The following is an 18,658-nucleotide window of genomic DNA, read 5'->3' on the forward strand; positions in this document are numbered from 1 at the left end:
AAGGCTAGCCCCTGTAATATCTGATACATTATGTTTCTGATGACTGATTCAGGAAACAACTTATTTCTGTGAAAAGACAAATTCAACAGTTCAAGCAATGCTTCAAATATGTTGTAAATTGGATACTGACTCGTATCGGATAAGGCTAGCTTCACATTTGTGGCACGGCTCCCCGGCAGGTTGTTCCAACAGAGTTCTCCAGATGTTACCGTAATGCCCGTTGGCCCCCTTGACTATAATGGGGTCTGACGGAGATCCGGCTGCTACCCGGAAAATATGCCAGGATTCGGCCAGACAAACAGCGCTGCACGCAACTGTTTCTGTCCGGCTGATTCCCAGAATTCTATGCCGGAAATGTGAAAGTAGTCTTACTGATCTGTATAAATCTACGGTATACATTGTATCCATTTCTATGTATGTTTTAGTCATTCCTTGCTTTATTTGCCTTATGTATTATTACTTTACTGTAATGAATAAATCATTTCTATACCTCATAGTTCATTTTATCTGGAAGTATTGAGTATATATAATTTGCTTCTACAGTGACCACTTCTTCAGAAGACATCCCCTTTCCTTTTACAGCTTTTCAATTCGAAGATATATTATGCATACTGCCTTTGCTCTTCAGGGGGATTTTCAATGCAAGTTTGGGGGGGTGGGGGGGGGTCCTCTTAAAGAGGTTTCACTGTATCTACAGAAAATCATCATATTTGTCTTAAGAAAATAGATACCATGTATAAAGCTTCCAATCAGATCACTTAGGCCTCATGCACACGGCCGTGTTCCACTAAGGCCTTATGCACACAACAGTATATTGGGTTTGCATCCAATCCACAATTTTTGCAGATCAATTCATTTCTATGGGGCGGCAAAAAATGCAGACAGCACGCATTCTCACTAGGGATGAGTAAACTTGTGCTTCAAGTTCGGCGTACAAGGGTCAGGTTATCTAAGAATTCCGTTATGGATTCCGCTACCACAGACCATAACTTATGGTCTGTAGTAGCGGAATCCATAACAGAATTCTTAGATAACCTGAACTTTGTACGCCGAACTTGAAACACAAGTTCACTCAACACTAATTCTCACATGAAAATGTGAGAATTTTATATATATCTTCAGAAGAATGGCTCTGGGTCTTTGACACATGAGAATTCTAGCTACTGGATCCAAGTAGTGAGATTTATATTCCATTTTATGGCTGAGGATGTAAAAATAATAATGCTTAGGCTACTTTCACACTAGCGGCAGCCTTCTCTGGCAGGCTGTTCCGGTGGGGGAACAGCCTGCCGGATCCGTGCTACCGCTAGTTCACCATGCCGCCAGAAGTCTGCTCCGTCCCCATTCACTATAATGGGCAAACATGCCGAGAGACGGCCGGAATAAAACTACAGCATGTCATAAGTGAATGTGGCCGGAGCGGACTTCCAGCAGCACGCTGCACTAGCGGTAGCACGGATCCGGCAGGCTGTTTTCTGTCACAGTGATAACTGATTCCTAAAATCAAAAGGGTTTTCTGACATTTTAATACTGATGACCTATCCTCAGGATAGGTCACCAGTATCCGATCGGTGGGGAGGTCCGATACCCGGGACCCCAGGCAATCAGCTGTTCGAGAAGGCAGCAACGCTAGGGATGTGCGAATCGACTTCGGATGAAACATCCAAAGTCGATTCGCATAATACTTAGTTTGAATACTGTACGGAGCGATTGCTCTGTACAGTATTAGAATGTATTGGCTCCTATGAGCTGCTAGTTATTACTTCACGAAGTCTCGCGAGACTTCGCATAATAACTTCTTAAAAAAAAATTTCCCGAACTCGGGTTCGGTTCCAAGGTACACTTGGAACCGAACCAGAATTGGGAAATGGTATTTTACAGTAGAAATTGATTTATGAAGTTAATATGCGAAGTTTCGCGAGACTTTGCGAAGTAATAACTAGCAGCTCATAGGAGCCAATACATTCTAATACTGTACAGAGCGCTCACTCCGTACAGTATTCAAACGAAGTATTATGCAAATCGACTTTGGATGTTTCATCCGAAGTCGATTCGCTTATCCCTAGTCATCAGTATTAAAATGTCGGAAAACCCTTTTGAGGATAGGTCATCAGTATAAAAATCTCGGAAAATCCCTTTAAAGTCTACCCGTTGTATTTTGGACATACCATAATCAAAACCCCAATGCCGAGCAGATTGAAGTCTGGATTATTTAATCTCTCTGTCTCAATTGTAATTTTTTTTTTTCAACAATGCCTGCTATACCGGAGAAGCGTAACTTTCCATTGTTTGGCTTCCGTTCTAGTTTCTAAGTTCAGAAAACTTTGCATAATTTATGTTACTATGTAATCAATCGTACAAGCGAATATAAGACACTTTCTTATATATCTTGTAAGAGAAAAATGCCCATTTCTCCACTTCTGGAGCATTTCTCCTCCCTCTGCCGCCTGTGTCACAAACTCACCTGTCCACGCTCTAGCAGCGCGACCTCTGGGTTCGGAGCGGACGCACCGGGAGAGACGCGCTGCTAAGCCACGCCCCCTGGTAACGCAACGGTATCCTTAGCTACAGGATGCAATGCTCTGTTTCTCCTCACAGCGGGAATGTGCTGGAGGAGATTAGCAGTGGGTTGATTGCTCCGCTGTTCTATTCCTGTGTGCTGTGTTCTGACTAATGGAGAGTCATGACCTATCAGGTTCTGACCCTGGAACTCGGCGCCCTATTTAAACCCCTTCCTGGCCATACACCAGTGCCAGTGATAGTCCCTGACTCACTTGCTGTGTTCCTGGTTCCTCTGCTTATTTGATTGATTATTCTTCTAACCCTGGCTTGTCTTCTGACCACTCTTTGTCTCTCGTTTGGTACTGTATAGCCTGTCTGGTTCTGACCTATTTACATACAACCCTGTTTTTGTGTTGTTTTGTCTCTTGGTATTTGTCTGTCTCGCGCAGGGGCTGTCAACCAGTTGCGGTCTTGCTACTGTGAGAGATGGGCTTTGTTTCTCTATGTGTACATGGTGTGAACATTCTGTAGTACACATTTTTGTCCACTAGATGGCCGCAAACCATATGTATGAGAAGCTCAATAAGGGAGGGGGAAAATGGGAATTACATTGCAGTGTTCAAATCTACCTATGAACTCAGAGTTGAAGTTGCTGAAACCACTCCTATCAGGTTAAGGAGCCAATAGTCTCTTCTTAAGGAACACCCCTTTTGTGATGTCATGTTTGCTATATATGTGAATGTATTTTCCAATAAAGGAGGGGTCTTGCTCAGGGGGGATGAGGAAGTGCTTTTCCATGAAACCACCTAGTTTGTCTGGTCTCATTATGAAAGCTGTATGGCATGCACCTACTTATACTTCTAATTGATTTGGCACCACACAAAGAAGAAGGAAATCGTATGAATTAAGATGACACTACCTAGGGCTTGTACTGCAAATAAGTAGGGAAAGTGGGCTGGGTTCTAGATCAGGGCTGACTGTCCGTGTCTGTCCCTACCTACAGGCATTACAGTCTGCACCTATTATTCATGGCTAAAATCACTACTGAGGGACAATCTGATCAGTTTACTTACTGCCCATAGAAGTTAATGAAGATGGGAAAGGGGAGGAGGAAACAGCTACAGAGTGGCAGTCAAACATACAACGAGACGTTTTCTATCTCACCCGTGTTGTATTAACAGCTACACTGCTCAATACTTATCTCTAAGGTCATCCATGCTGTCTATGCTTATGAGGGTGTGCTAGTGAGAGACAGGGGAGCAGGATCGCCTATTCTATTAAGTGTGCTGTGTATGGGAGACATAACAATAGCTAGTCTCCACCCATTCTAGATTTCAGCTCAGGGAAAACTGAAAGAAATGGCGTCTGAAGAGAGGAAAATTGCTGATAAATGCAGTATATCATATATTGACCAGAAATTGTGCTACTCCTCACATACACACATATGAGCTACGCCTTTAAATCCAGCATGGAGACATCCACATGTGCTCAGGCAAAAAAATATATATATATGCCGTTAGTCCATCAATGTAAGTGACTATAATGTATATCTGCAATAGCAACGAGATCCAGCAGTGATTATTACTGTTTTCTTTTATAAGTACTGCACTAGGATCTATAAAAAAGAATTCCACTGATTAATGGACATCTGTACTTGATTTTAAAATAATCACCAATTTGTTAAAATGTAATTCCATAAAATCATACCTGTCTTTCATTAGTTGATAAAGATTTTCTTTCATGTATTCAAATACAAAGTACAGCTGGTCGTTTTCTCTGATCACCTCTTTCAGTTTGATCACATTAGCATGATTAAGTTTCTTCAAAGACTGGAGCAAATACAAAGAGAGAACAATAAAAATAAGACATAAGTACAGACCTCCCAAGTGTCCCTCTTTTGGAGGGACAGTCCCTATTTTTGACCCAAGACCCTCTGTCCCTCTTTGCTCCATAAATGTCCCTCTTTTTGATCTGAGATAGCGATTTGTATTGTTACATTTACAATATTGACCTAGAAAGTGTTTGTCTGGTTCTTCTCTGTATATTCGAGCCCGTCTTGTATATTATTTCATTATTTAATGCAATTGGGATTTTCGAAATTTCTAAATTCAGATTATTTTTGCGCTGTTTCTTAAGAGAAAACTATGGAAGTCTATAGATATGCAGGGAAATCTTGATCTTTCGCACAATGAACCAAAAGTGTCGCTCTTTGACCGTCCGAAAAGTTGGGAGGTATGTAAGTAAATTCAGCAAATTGTTTGCATATATAAACCTCGCCAGCAGTATTCTAGCAATGTAATCTGTTTTGTCCCAAGACACATGAGCCCTTTCATTATGGGTCTAGGTCATGTGTTTCCCAGTCTGAGCCCTTTCATCTAGGTCATGTGTTTCCCAGTCTGAGTACAAGTATAGATCTTCGGTCAGTCTCTCCTGTGTGACCGACTTCCTGTGAACTACAGGATTATGTCATCATCACCTCACCTCAAATCTCTCCTGGCAGCTCTCAAATACTAAAGTACTGTGGCCCCGTTGAAGGAGGGGTGCTGGGAATGTGACCCCCACAATAAGATATTGATGAGCTAAATTTCAAGAAAAGCCCCTTAAGCCACACATTGACCCCATGACATTTTGGTTCCACTCTGTAACCTTACCTTTACTTCTTTTAAATTCATGCACTCATCCCAAGAATAGAACTTTCTTTTCATCCTGTAGGAAGACAACAGTAAATCAATATACACAATGTTATACCGTATGAACACCATTGTACATGTACAAACTAATGTCGCTGCCATATGTACACACCCCTATTAGGGGTGCCAAAAATGTATATTTTGTAAAACAAAAAAGTTACTTTTTTTAAAACTTTTTTTCACATTATTATAATACCCCTTCAATATAGAAGCCAAATTCATCAAATGTCACAGATTCTTTGATATCTTTAAACATACTCTAGTTTTCGCAGGCTGCCCCCATGGTCTAATGGTCAGTGGGGCTCTGAGCATGATATCCTATCAATATGCCGTCATTGGCTACAGCCAGAATTCATCATTGATTATCTGAGCCGATGCATTTACACTGAATTGTTCACTTACCTTTTAATAGCCACAAGTTCTCCAGACTCATTGCTTTTGCCCATTATCACGCTCCCATATGTGCCATCTCCGAGCTGCTTGAATGTTGTATAGCGGTTCATCTTTACCATCTGATTTTTCAATGGTTGGACAAAGAATTGAGCAGCCGAGGAGTGATAGAAAAGTATTATGACTTGTATGGATAAGATAATACATGTGAAATGTTAAGCTGCAGAGTATGGGCAGTCCCCCGATGTGGCCATTCCAAAGGGAACCTAAAAGGAAACCCATAAAATTCCGTCAGCATACAAATGATATAATATAATATTTTCCAGACTATAACACACAAAATGAAAAAAATAAATAAATAATATTCTCTACTTATTAAACTTTCAATAGTGGTTTAATAAAGTGGAGGAGTCAGTGCAGTACAGTACACATATTATACACACACAGCTCTGCTGTACGCACATTATACACACACAGCTCTACAACATGCACATCAGACTGGGTTCACATCACCGTTTTGTCTTCTGATCCGTCACAAGAACAGGACTTTTTCTCCCATCACACACAAAGACAGTCAGGAGGGTCTGGCACTGCTGGACCACCCTGACTGTGGACTGTATGATGAAGGCACTTTTTAGCTAGACACAGGTTCAGAATCACTAGTCCAAATTATACAATACCAAAAGATCCAATGCAAGGTTACAGTGCCCTCGTGTCTACCTGGCTGTCACCCAAGCATCCCTCGTTGCTCTGAAACCAGGCGATTGAGGTGAGTGCAGGCAAAGGTGGCCAACATCTCATACTAATTACTGGGATCCAATCAACAGTGATTTCCATTTACCTTCTGTCCACCTCTCAGGAAGCACTTCTGTACCCCAGGTTTCTAAACCACTCAGTCCATGACCTGGATCTAGTGATGACTGGTTACCCTTAAATTAGTTTTCTAGACGCATGGCTGCTTTCTTCCAAAGACAGCACCACATTGTTCCACCACTGTGTGTGGTACTGCAGCTCAAGTTGACTCTTTTCAATGTAGCTGAGATGCAATACCAAACACAACTCTGATAGGTGAACCATGTATTTCTAATTCTCTACAACCCCTTTAAACCCCAATGTACAACGGTCCTTTACCATCCACACCACTGCGGTACATGCCATTTCCTCCCCAATGGCCGACTACAGTAGGCCGATACTGAACTTAATGCCAAAAAAAAAAATAGAATCAAATTCAACCTAGAAGCACGACTGCAGTCTCCTCCGATCTGATACTGATGTCCTATCCTGAGAATTAGGCATCAATATTAAAAACACCTGGAAAAAACCCTTTTGCTTGGTGGCAAAGGTATGGATAACAAAGGGAGACAAGCATTATGAGTATGGAGATGTGACTGTGCTTCCAATACTGAAGCCAGCTTTCTGAATTTAATATCTTGATGTATCATCAGAGCCTTCAACACATAAATAGTAACTCTCTACCTAACTGCTAATTCTCTTAAAAGTGGTTTTCAAGACCAATAAAAATCTCAGACAAGCCTTGCAACAGCCTGAAATAAAATAAAAAATCATCTTATACTGACCCCTTTCTCCAGCGCCATTCTCTACAGCGCTGGTCCTGTCCTCCTCCTGCTGCTGCTTTTTATTACCAGCCAAACAAGCAATCTGTCAGTCCCTCTAGAACTTTTGAAAAGTATTAATTTCCAAATTTGAATAGAAGAGATTTGGAAATTGATGTTTTTCTACAATTCTAGAGGGACTGGCGCCCCAGATTGCTTGTTTGGCTATTGCTACAGCAGGACCTTCTAATCTTGAAACTGTTGTACTTTCTCTTTTTTACTGTTTGTAGAAAAATTATCTTTATATACACATAGTGTGATTGGACAAATCAATTCTGTAGAATAAGGCTACTTTCACACTAGCGTTTTTGCTGGATCCGGCAGGGCTCAGCAAAAACGCTTCCGTTACTGATGATACAACTATCTGCATCCTTTATGAACAGATCCGGTTGTATTATCTTTAACATAGCCATAGCCGTTTTCTATTGTGTCAGATAGTGTCAGAGTTAATCCCATTGACTTGCATTGTGGGTCATGACGGATCCGTTTTGCTCCACATTCAATGACGGAAAGAAAACCGCAGCATACTGCGGTTTGCTCTTCAGTATGGGAACGCAACCAAACGGAACGGAATGTATTTTGGAGCATTCCATTCTGTTCAGTTATGTGTTGTCCCCATTGACAATGAATGGGGACAAAACGGAAGCGTTTTTTTTTTTTTCCGGTATTGAGACCCTATGACGGATCTCAATACCGGAAAATAGAAACGCTAGTGTGAAAGTAGCCTAATTTCGATCATCTATAATATATATATTTATATAGTTCTGTAGTGTTGCTCGGGTCTGCACTTACAGCACGGCTATGACCCAATTGTGTTAGCTCATGTTTCAGTTAATGCACCTTGGCTGGACGGAGTTACTTTGTATGCAGATATCTCTTCTTTGTTGCTATCCTGAGTAACCTGACATCTGGATAATCTTTAATTATCGCTAATGTTACAGGTAATGCTTCTACTAAATTCAACAACAGGGCTCAGTGCTCCTATGTTAACACATATGGTGGGAATTTATTAAAACTAGCCTTTCTGACATCAATCTTAATAAAAAAAAAAAATATATATATATATATATATATATTGTGACACAGTGAGGGGTTTTGTCTGGGAAAACAGGTATTTTCCTCCCAGCATGTGCTGCTAGGCTGATTTACAGGCAGGTAAGGTCAAATACCGGACCGGATTTTAAATGCCGGTCCGGGTTTTGGCAGCACCTGGCTGTCCTTAAATAGGCAGCTGGGCTCAGAAGCCATGTCTCTGTGTTCGGATCTGGGAGCCTTGTGTCTGGATGAAGGCTTGCTACCTGTTTAGCGTAAAAACTGGTTGGTGCTGCTATGGTCAAGGACTCTTTGAGGCAGAATTGCCACATGGTGTGAATTACCACCAACACCGCAAGGTAACTTTTTGTTTGAATATGACTGCTTGTTTTGTCACTTGCCTAAAGTGTGAATAAAACACTGAACTGTTTAAACCAAAGAACTTAATACATAGTAACATAGTACATAAGGCCGAAAAAAGACATTTGTCCATCCAGTTCGGCCTGTCATCCTGCAAGTTGATCCAGAGGAAGGCAAAAAAAAAAAAAACTGTGAGGTAGAAGCCAATTTTCCCCACTTTAGGGGAATAAAAAATTCCTTCCCGACTCCAATCAGGCAATCAGAATAACTCCCTGGATCAACGACCCCTCTCTAGTAGCTATAGCCTGTAATATTATTACACTCCAGAAATACATCCAGGCCCCTCTTGAATTCCTGTATTGTACTCACCATCACCACCTCCTCAGGCAGAGAGTTCCATAGTCTGACTGCTCTTACCGTAAAGAATCCTTTTCTATGTTTGTGTACAAACCTTCTTTCCTCCAGAAGCAGAGGATGTCCCCTTGTCACAGTCACAGTCCTGGGGATAAATAGATGATGGGATAGATCTCTGTACTGACCCCTGATATATTTATATATAGTAATTAGATCTCCCCTTTTTTTCTAAAGTGAATAACCCTAATTTTGATAATCTTTCAGGGTGCTGTAGTTGCCCCATTCCAGTTATAACTTTATTTGCCCTCCTCTGGACCCTCTCCAGCTCTGCTATGTCTGCCTTGTTCACAGGAGCCCAGAACTGTACACAGTACTCCATGTGTGGTCTGACTGATGATTTGGTAAGTGGTAGGACTATGTTCTCATCACGGGCATCTATGCCCCTTTTGATGCAACCCATTATCTTATTAGCCTTGGCAGCAGCTGTCTGACACTGTTTTTTGCAGCTTAGTTTGCTGTTTATTAAAATTCCTAGATCCTTTTCCATGTCAGTGTTACCGAGTGTTTTACCATTTAGTATGTATGGGTGACTTGTATTTATTCCTTCCCATGTGCATAACTTTACATTTCTCAGTGTTAAACCTCATCTGCCACTTCTCTGCCCAAGCCTCCAATCTATCCAGATCCCTCTGTAGTAGTATACTGTCCTCATCAGTGTAAATTACTTTACACAGTTTAGTGTCATCTGCGAAAATTGATATTTTACTATGCAAGCCTTCTACAAGATCATTAATAAATATATTGAAGAGAATAGGGCCCAATACTGACCCCTGAGGTACCCCACTAGTGACAGTGACCCAATCTGAGTGTGTACAACTAATAACCACCCTCTGTTTTCTATCATTGAGCCAGTTACTTACCCACTTACAGACGTTTTCTCCCAGTCCGAGCATTCTCATTTTATATACTAACCTTTTATGTGGTACAGTGTCAAATGCTTTGGAGAAGTCCAGATATACGACATCCATTGATTCGCCGCTGTCAAGGCTAGAACTTACCTCCTCATAGAAACTGATTAAATTAGTTTGACATGACTGATCCCTCACGAAGCCATGCTGATATGGCGTTATTTGCTTATTTCTGTTGAGATGCTCTAACATAGCATCTCTCAGAAAACCTTCAAACAGTTTACCCACAACAGATGTTAAACTTACCAGCCTATAGTTTCCAGGCTCTGTTTTTGGACCCTTTTTTAATATTGGCACCACATTTGCTATGCGCCAATCCTGTGGGACATTCCCTGTCAGTATAGAGTCTGCAAATATCAGAAATAAGGGTCTGGCTATGACATTACTTAATTCCCTTAGGATACGGGGGTGTATGCCATCCGGTCCTGGCGATTTGTCTATTTTAATCTTTTTAAGTCGCTGTTGTACTTCTTCCTGGGTCAGACAGGACACTTTTAATGGGGAATTTATTTTTACATTCTGCATGTCATCTGACAGTTTATTTTCCTCAGTGAATACATTGGAGAAAAAAATATTTAACAGCTTTGCTTTCTCCTCGTCGCTCTCTGCGACTCCCCCCTCATTACTCTTTAACCACCTCAGCCCCCAGTGCTTAAACACCCTGAAAGACCAGGCCACTTTTTACACTTCTGACCTACACTACTTTCACCGTTTATTGCTCGGTCATGCAACTTACCACCCAAATTAATTTTACCTCCTTTTCTTCTCACTAATAGAGCTTTCATTTGGTGGTATTTCATTGCTGCTGACATTTTTACTTTTTTTGTTATTAATCGAAATTTAACGATTTTTTTGCAAAAAAATGACATTTTTCACTTTCAGTTGTAAAATTTTGCAAAAAAAACGAGATCCATATAGAAATTTTGCTCTAAATTTATAGTTCTACATGTCTTTGATAAAAAAAAATGTTTGGGTAAAAAAAAAATGGTTTGGGTAAAAGTTATAGCGTTTACAAACTATGGTACAAAAATGTGAATTTCCGCTTTTTGAAGCAGCTCTGACTTTCTGAGCACCTGTCATGTTTCCTGAGGTTCTACAATGGCCAGACAGTACAAATACCCCACAAATGACCCCATTTCGGAAAGTACACACCCTAAGGTATTCGCTGATGGGCATAGTGAGTTCATAGAACTTTTTATTTTTTGTCACAAGTTAGCGGAAAATGATGATTTTTTTTTTTTCTTACAAAGTCTCATATTCCACTAACTTGTGACAAAAAATAAAAACTTCTTTGAACTCACTATGCCCATCACGAAATACCTTGGGGTCTCTTCTTTCCAAAATGGGGTCACTTGTGGGGTAGTTATACTGCCCTGGCATTTTAGGGGCCCAAATGTGTGGTAAGGAGTTTGAAATCAAATTCTGTAAAAAATGACCTGTGAAATCCGAAAGGTGCTCTTTGGAATATGGGCCCCTTTGCCCACCTAGGCTGCAAAAAAGTGTCACACATCTGGTATCTCCGTACTCAGGAGAAGGTGGGGAATGTGTTTTGGGGTGTCTTTTTACATATACCCATGCTGGGTGAGATAAATATCTTGGTCAAATGCCAACTTTGTATAAAAAAATGGGAAAAGTTGTCTTTTGCCAAGATATTTCTCTCACCCAGCATGGGTATATGTAAAATGACACCCCAAAACACATTCCCCACCTTCTCCTGAGTACGGCAATACCAGATGTGTGACACTTTTTTGCAGCCTAGGTGGGCAAAGGGGCCCATATTCCAAAGAGCACCTTTCGGATTTCACAGGTCATTTTTTACAGAATTTGATTTCAAACTCCTTACCACACATTTGGGCCCCTAGAATGCCAGGGCAGTATAACTACCCCACAAGTGACCCCATTTTGGAAAGAAGACACCCCAAGGTATTCCGTGAGGGGCATGGCAAGTTCCTAGAATTTTTAATTTTTTGTCACAAGTTAGTGGAAAATGATGATTTTTTTTTTTTTTTTTTTTCATACAAAGTCTCATATTCCACTAACTTGTGACAAAAAATAAAAACTTCCATGAACTCACTATGCCCATCAGCGAATACCTTGGGGTCTCTTCTTTCCAAAATGGGGTCACTTGGGGGGTAGTTATACTGCCCTGGCATTCTAGGGGCCCAAATGTGTGGTAAGGAGTTTGAAATCAAATTCTGTAAAAAATGACCTGTGAAATCCGAAAGGTGCTCTTTGGAATATGGGCCCCTTTGCCCACCTAGGCTGCAAAAAAGTGTCACACATCTGGTATCTCCGTACTCAGGAGAAGGTGGGGAATGTGTTTTGGGGTGTCATTTTACATATACCCATGCTGGGTGAGATAAATATCTTGGTCAAATGCCAACTTTGTATAAAAAAATGGGAAAAGTTGTCTTTTGCCAAGATATTTCTCTCACCCAGCATGGGTATATGTAAAATGACACCCCAAAACACATTCCCCAACTTCTCCTGAGTACGGCGATACCAGATGTGTGCCACTTTTTTGCAGCCTAGATGCGCAAAGGTGCCCAAATTCCTTTTAGGAGGGCATTTTTAGACATTTGGATACCAGACTTCTTCTCACGCTTTGGGGCCCCTAGAATGCCAGGGCAGTATAAATACCCCACATGTGACCCCATTTTGGAAAGAAGACACCCCAAGGTATTCAATGAGGGGCATGGCGAGTTCATCGAAATTTTTTTTTTTTGGCACAAGTTAGCGGAAATTGATATTTTTTATTTTTTTCTCACAAAGTCTCCCGTTCCGCTAACTTGGGACAAAAATTTCAATCTTTCATGGACTCAATATGCCCCTCACGGAATACCTGGGGGTGTCTTCTTTCCAAAATGGGGTCACATGTGGGGTATTTATACTGCCCTGGCATTCTAGGGGCCCTAAAGCGTGAGAAGAAGTCTGGAATATAAATGTCTAAAAAATTTTACGCATTTGGTTTCCGTGAGGGGTATGGGGAGTTCATGTGAGATTTTATTTTTTGACACAAGTTAGTGGAATATGAGACTTTGTAAGAAAAAAAAAAAAAATTCCGCTAACTTGGGCCAAAAAAATGTCTGAATGGAGCCTTACAGAGGGGTGATCAATGACAGGGGGGTGATCAATGACAGGGGGGTGATCAGGGAGTCTATATGGGGTGATAACCACAGTCATTGATCACGCCCGTGTAAGGCTTCATTCAGACGTCCGTATGCGTTTTGCGGATCCGATCCATCTATCAGTGCATCCGTAAAAATCATGCGGACATCTGAATGGAGCTTTACAGGGGGGTAATCAATGACAGGGGGGTGATCAGGGAGTCTATATGGGGTGATCACCACAGTCATTGATCACGCCCCTGTAAGGCTTCATTCAGACGTCCGGATGCGTTTTGCGGATCCGATCCATCTATCAGTGCATCCGTAAAAATCATGCGGACATCTGAATGGAGCTTTACAGGGGGGTAATCAATGACAGGGGGGTGATCAGGGAGTCTATATGGGGTGATCACCACAGTCATTGATCACGCCCCTGTAAGGCTTCATTCAGACATCCGGATGCGTTTTGCGGATCGGATCCATCTATCAGTGCATCCGTAAAAATCATGCGGACATCTGAATGGAGCTTTACAGGGGGGTAATCAATGACAGGGGGGTGATCACCACAGTCATTGATCATGCCCCTGTAAGGCTTTATTCAGACGTCCGGATGCGTTTTGCGGATCGGATCCATCTATCAGTGCATCCGTAAAAATCATGCGGACATCTGAATGGAGCTTTACAGGGGGGTAATCAATGACAGGGGGGTGATCACCACAGTCATTGATCATGCCCCTGTAAGGCTTCATTCAGACGTCCGGATGCGTTTTGCGGATCGGATCCATCTATCAGTGCATCCGTAAAAATCATGCGGACATCTGAATGGAGCTTTACAGGGGGGTGATCAGGGAGTCTATATGGGGTGATCACCACAGTCATTGATCATGCCCCTGTAAGGCTTCATTCAGACGTCCGGATGCGTTTTGCGGATCGGATCCATCTATCAGTGCATCCGTAAAAATCATGCGGACATCTGAATGGAGCTTTACAGGGGGGTGATCAGGGAGTCTATATGGGGTGATCACCACAGTCATTGATCATGCCCCTGTAAGGCTTCATTCAGACGTCCGGATGCGTTTTGCAGATCCGATCCATCTATCAGTGGATCCGTAAAAATCATGCGGACGTCTGAATGGAGCTTTACAGGGGGGTAATCAATGACAGGGGGGTAATCAATGACAGGGGGGTGATCAGGGAGTCTATATGGGGTGATAACCACAGTCATTGATCACGCCCCTGTAAGGCTTCATTCAGACGTCCGGATGCGTTTTGCGGATCCGATCCATCTATCAGTGGATCCGTAAAAATCATGCGGACATCTGAATGGAGCTTTACAGGGGGGTGATCAATGACAGGGGGGTAATCAATGACAGGGGGGTGATCAGGGAGTCTATATGGGGTGATCAGGGGTGATCAGGGGCTAATAAGGGGTTAATAAGTGACGGGGGGGGGTGTAGTGTAGTGTAGTGGTGCTTGGTGCTACTTTACTGAGCTACCTGTGTCCTCTGGTGGTCGATCCAAACAAAGGGGACCACCAGAGGACCAGGTAGCAGGTATATTAGACGCTGTTATCAAAACAGCGTCTAATATACCTGTTAGGGGTTAAAAAAAACACATCTCCAGCCTGCCAGCGAACGATCGCCGCTGGCAGGCTGGAGATCCACTCGCTTACCTTCCGATCCTGTGAGCGCGCGCGCCTGTGTGCGCGCGTTCACAGGAAATCTCGGCCATCGCGAGATGACGCGTATATGCGTGACTGTGCGCAGGGCTGCCACCTCCGGAACGCGATCCTGCGTTAGGCGGTCCGAAGGTGGTTAAAGGGCCGACACCTTCAGATTTATACTTTTTAACATTTATATAATTGAAGAACATTTTAGGGTTAGTTTTACTCTCTTTGGCAATTAATCTCTCGGTCTCTAGTTTGGCCGCTTTTATTTGTTTTTTACATGTTCTATTTTTTTCCTTATAGTTTTTCAGTGCTTCTGTGCTACCCTCCTGTTTTAGTGATTTATATGCTTTATTTTTGTCATTTATTGCTTTCTTTACAGTTCTGTTTATCCACATTTTTTTCTTTTTATTTCCTTAACCTTTTATTCCCATAAGGTATGTACCTCTCACAATGAGATTTTAGGATGCTTTTAAAGATATCCCATTTAGTGGCTGTATTTTTATTTTTGAGGACTTTATCCCAGTTAGTTAGGCCTATGGCCTCTCTTAGTTGGCTACATTTAGCTTTTTTGAAGTTTGGTATTTTTGTTCATCCCTGTAGAAATGCTCTTTTGAATGATAATTGGAAGGTTATTACTTTATGGTCACTATTTCCCAGGTGTCCCCCAACCTGCACGTCTGTTGTTCTGTCAGGCCTATTGGTTAATACTAAGTCCAGTATGGCCGTCCCTCTAGTCGGGTCCTGAACCAGTTGGGAGAGGTAATTGTCTTTGGTTATTGCCAAGAACCTGTATCCTTTATGAGATATACAAGTTTCAGTTTCCCAGTATAAATCTGGGTAGTTGAAGTCCCCCATAATAACCACCTCATTATGATTTGCCGCCTCGTGTATCTCGTTTAGTAGTAGATTTTCTGTGGACTATGGTATATTAGGTGGTTTATAATTGTGGCGAAACCAACCTCGCCACTGGGTTTTGGAGAGGCCTGTTTAAAAGCCTCTTGCCTCAGGATTATGGCCCATACTAACTTTTAAACCCCTGAACCTATTCAAGTGAATTTTGGATAGGTTTGTCCCCACGTTATACTGTTTAAATTGATGTAAGTTATATGTATGGACAATATAAACTCACAAAGTTGTAACAATTTATAATAAGTGTAACTTGTCAGCTTGGGAGGAATATGCTGGGTGTGTTTCTATTGTGCCATTGTCCCATTGTGTGTTTAAATGGTGATGTCTGTCCTGTTGTATCCACATGTGTATTGGCGATTTCCCTTTGTCCTGAGAGATAATTGGATTGCTCCTCGGTTGTCTCCGGGACAGAGAGGAGGAAACCATGATGCATTGTGGGGATATGTTGTATCTGTCCTGTGTCGCAGTCTCCCTTCTGGTCCTCTGGGGGCATGAACGATTGGTTGCTGTACTTACATTGTATATGTTGTAAATTACTGATTGGTTGTATTTCAAAACCCTGTGGGCAGTACTATGTTTGTGGTTTATGAATAAAAGAGGCTGTACTTGAAGTACAGTCAGACCACTGCTTGACCCTCAACACGGAGCCTTGTCTCGTTATTGGGGGGATCCGCTGTATGCTGTTAGAGACTGATTGCCAGGAGTGTAAGCTGATTCCTGTTCGTCTGCTAGCAGCTATTCGTGAGGTTCCAGTTTGGAGTGCTATTTTGTATCCAGTTCGGGAGTTTGGTGTTCTGCAGTAGCTGTGCCTGTCTCTCAGAAAGGGGCATATCGCCTAAACGGATTTTAACCCCTTGTCTGCTGAAACGGTCCGTTACAATAATAAACTCCTATTAGTAATTTATTATTTTTGCCTCCATGTACAGTACAGACCAAAAGTTTGGACATACCTTCTCATTCAAAGAGTTTTCTTTATTTTCATGACTATGAAGGCATCAAAACTCTGAATTAACACATGTGGAATTATATACATAACAAACAAGTGTGAAACAACTGAAAATATGTCATATTCTAGGTTCTTCAAAGTAGCCACCTTTTGCTTTGATTACTGCTTTGCACACTCTTGGCATTCTCTTGATGAGCTTCAAGAGGTAGTCCCCTGAAATGGTCTTCCAACAGTCTTGAAGGAGTTCCCAGAGATGCTTAGCACTTGTTGGCCCTTTTGCCTTCACTCTGCGGTCCAGCTCACCCCAAAACATCTCGATTGGGTTCAGGTCCGGTGACTGTGGAGGCCAGGTCATCTGGCGCAGCACCCCATCACTCTCCTTCATATTCAAATAGCCCTTACTTTCAAAGTTTTCCCAATTTTTCGGCTGACTGACTGACCTTAATTTCTTAAAGTAATGATGGCCACTCGTTTTTCTTTACTTAGTTGCTTTTTTCTTGCCATAATACAAATTCTAACAGTCTATTCAGTAGGACTATCAGCTGTGTATCCACCTGACTTCTCCTCAACGCAACTGATGGTCCCAACCCCATTTATAAGGCAAGAAATCCCACTTATTAAACCTCACAGGGCACACCTATGAAGTGAAAACCATTTCAGGGGACTACCTCTTGAAGCTCATCAAGAGTGTGCAAAGCAGTAATCAAAGCAAAAGGTGGCTACTTTGAAGAACCTAGAATATGACATATTTTCAGTTGTTTCACACTTGTTTGTTATGAATATAATTCCACATGTGTTAATTCATAGTTTTGATGCCTTCAGTGTGAATCTACAATTTTCATAGTCATGAAAATAAAGAAAACTCTTTGAATGAGACGGTGTGTCCAAACTTTTGATCTGTACTGTATTTCTACCCACAGTGACTTCACATGTTCATGTCCCTCACTTATATCTTCTCGGACTGTGGGCTTTAGACAGGACTTTACATAAAGGCAGACCCCTCCCCCTCTCCGGTTTTGACGATCCTTTCTAAACAGACTGTAACCTTGTACATTAACTGCCCAGTCATAGTTATCATCCAGCCATGTCTCAGTTATTCCCACTATGTCATAGTCCTCCTCACACATCACTAATTCCAGTTCCCCAGTTTTATTTGTCAGGCTTCTGGCATTAGTATACATTAGGGATCGACCGATATTGATTTTTTAGGGCTGATACCGATAATTTGTGAACTTTCAGGCCGATAGCCTATAGCCAATAATTTATACCAATATTCTGGGAATTTTCATTTTTGAAAAAAAATTATTTCCTACACAAATCTGCTGAAAATTAATGTTTATTGTTAACGTGTTTTTTTATATTTTTTTGTAAATCTTTCTTTTTCATTTATACTTAATATTTTTGTTTTGTTTTTTACTAACTTTTAGCCCCCTTAGGGACTAGAACCCTTGTCCTATTCACCCTGATAGAGATCTATCAGGGTGAATAGGATCTCACACTGTCCCTGCTGCTCTGTGCTTTGTGCACACAGCAGCATGGAGCTGAACATGGCAGCCAGGGCTTCAGTAGCGTCCTGGCTGCCATGGTAACCGATCGGAGCCCCAGGATTACACTGCTGGGGCTCCGATCGGAGGAGCAGGGGAGAGGGGATCCTGTGGCCACTGCCACCAATGATTAATACTGGGGGGGGGTCGGGCTTGGGTGGGGAGCGCACAGCGCCACCAATGATTAATACTGGGGGGCTTTGGGGGGGCGCACTGCGCCACCAATGAAGATAAGTCTTTCATTAATTCATATACAGGAGGCGGGAGCTGGCTGCAGAATTACATAGCCGGCTCCCGACCTCTATGAGCGGTAGCTGCGATCCGCGGCACCTAAGGGGTTAACTACCGCAGATCGCAGCTACCGCTCATAGAGGTCGGGAGACGGCTATGTGATTCTGCAGACAGCCCCCGCCTCCTGTATATGAATTACTGAAAGACTTATCTTCATTGGTGGAGCGGTGGCCACAGCCCCTCCCCTTCTTTTGTCCTCTCTCCTCTAATTGGCGGCAGCAGCAGCACAGGGGGAGAGAGACACTGCTTCCTTCTCCCCTGTGCTGCTGAGGGAACACAGAGA

General features: G+C 42.2%; 1 protein-coding gene across 1 annotated transcript in view; it reads right to left on the minus strand.

Moving 5' to 3' along the window:
• MAK (male germ cell associated kinase) overlaps positions 1 to 18,658 on the minus strand; it is a 65,693-nt gene that overhangs the window by 36,048 nt on the left and 10,987 nt on the right. Inside the window, exons 2-4 of the mRNA XM_040433029.1 lie at positions 5,595 to 5,848; positions 5,154 to 5,208; positions 4,210 to 4,331 (exon numbers count right to left, since the gene is read on the minus strand). Coding sequence (XP_040288963.1) covers positions 4,210 to 4,331; positions 5,154 to 5,208; positions 5,595 to 5,704 — 287 coding nt within the window. The 5' untranslated portion in view covers positions 5,705 to 5,848. The remainder of the gene's footprint in view (positions 1 to 4,209; positions 4,332 to 5,153; positions 5,209 to 5,594; positions 5,849 to 18,658) is intronic.

This window comes from Bufo bufo, chromosome 5, assembly GCF_905171765.1.
Source record: "Bufo bufo chromosome 5, aBufBuf1.1, whole genome shotgun sequence".
NCBI lineage: Eukaryota > Metazoa > Chordata > Amphibia > Anura > Bufonidae > Bufo > Bufo bufo.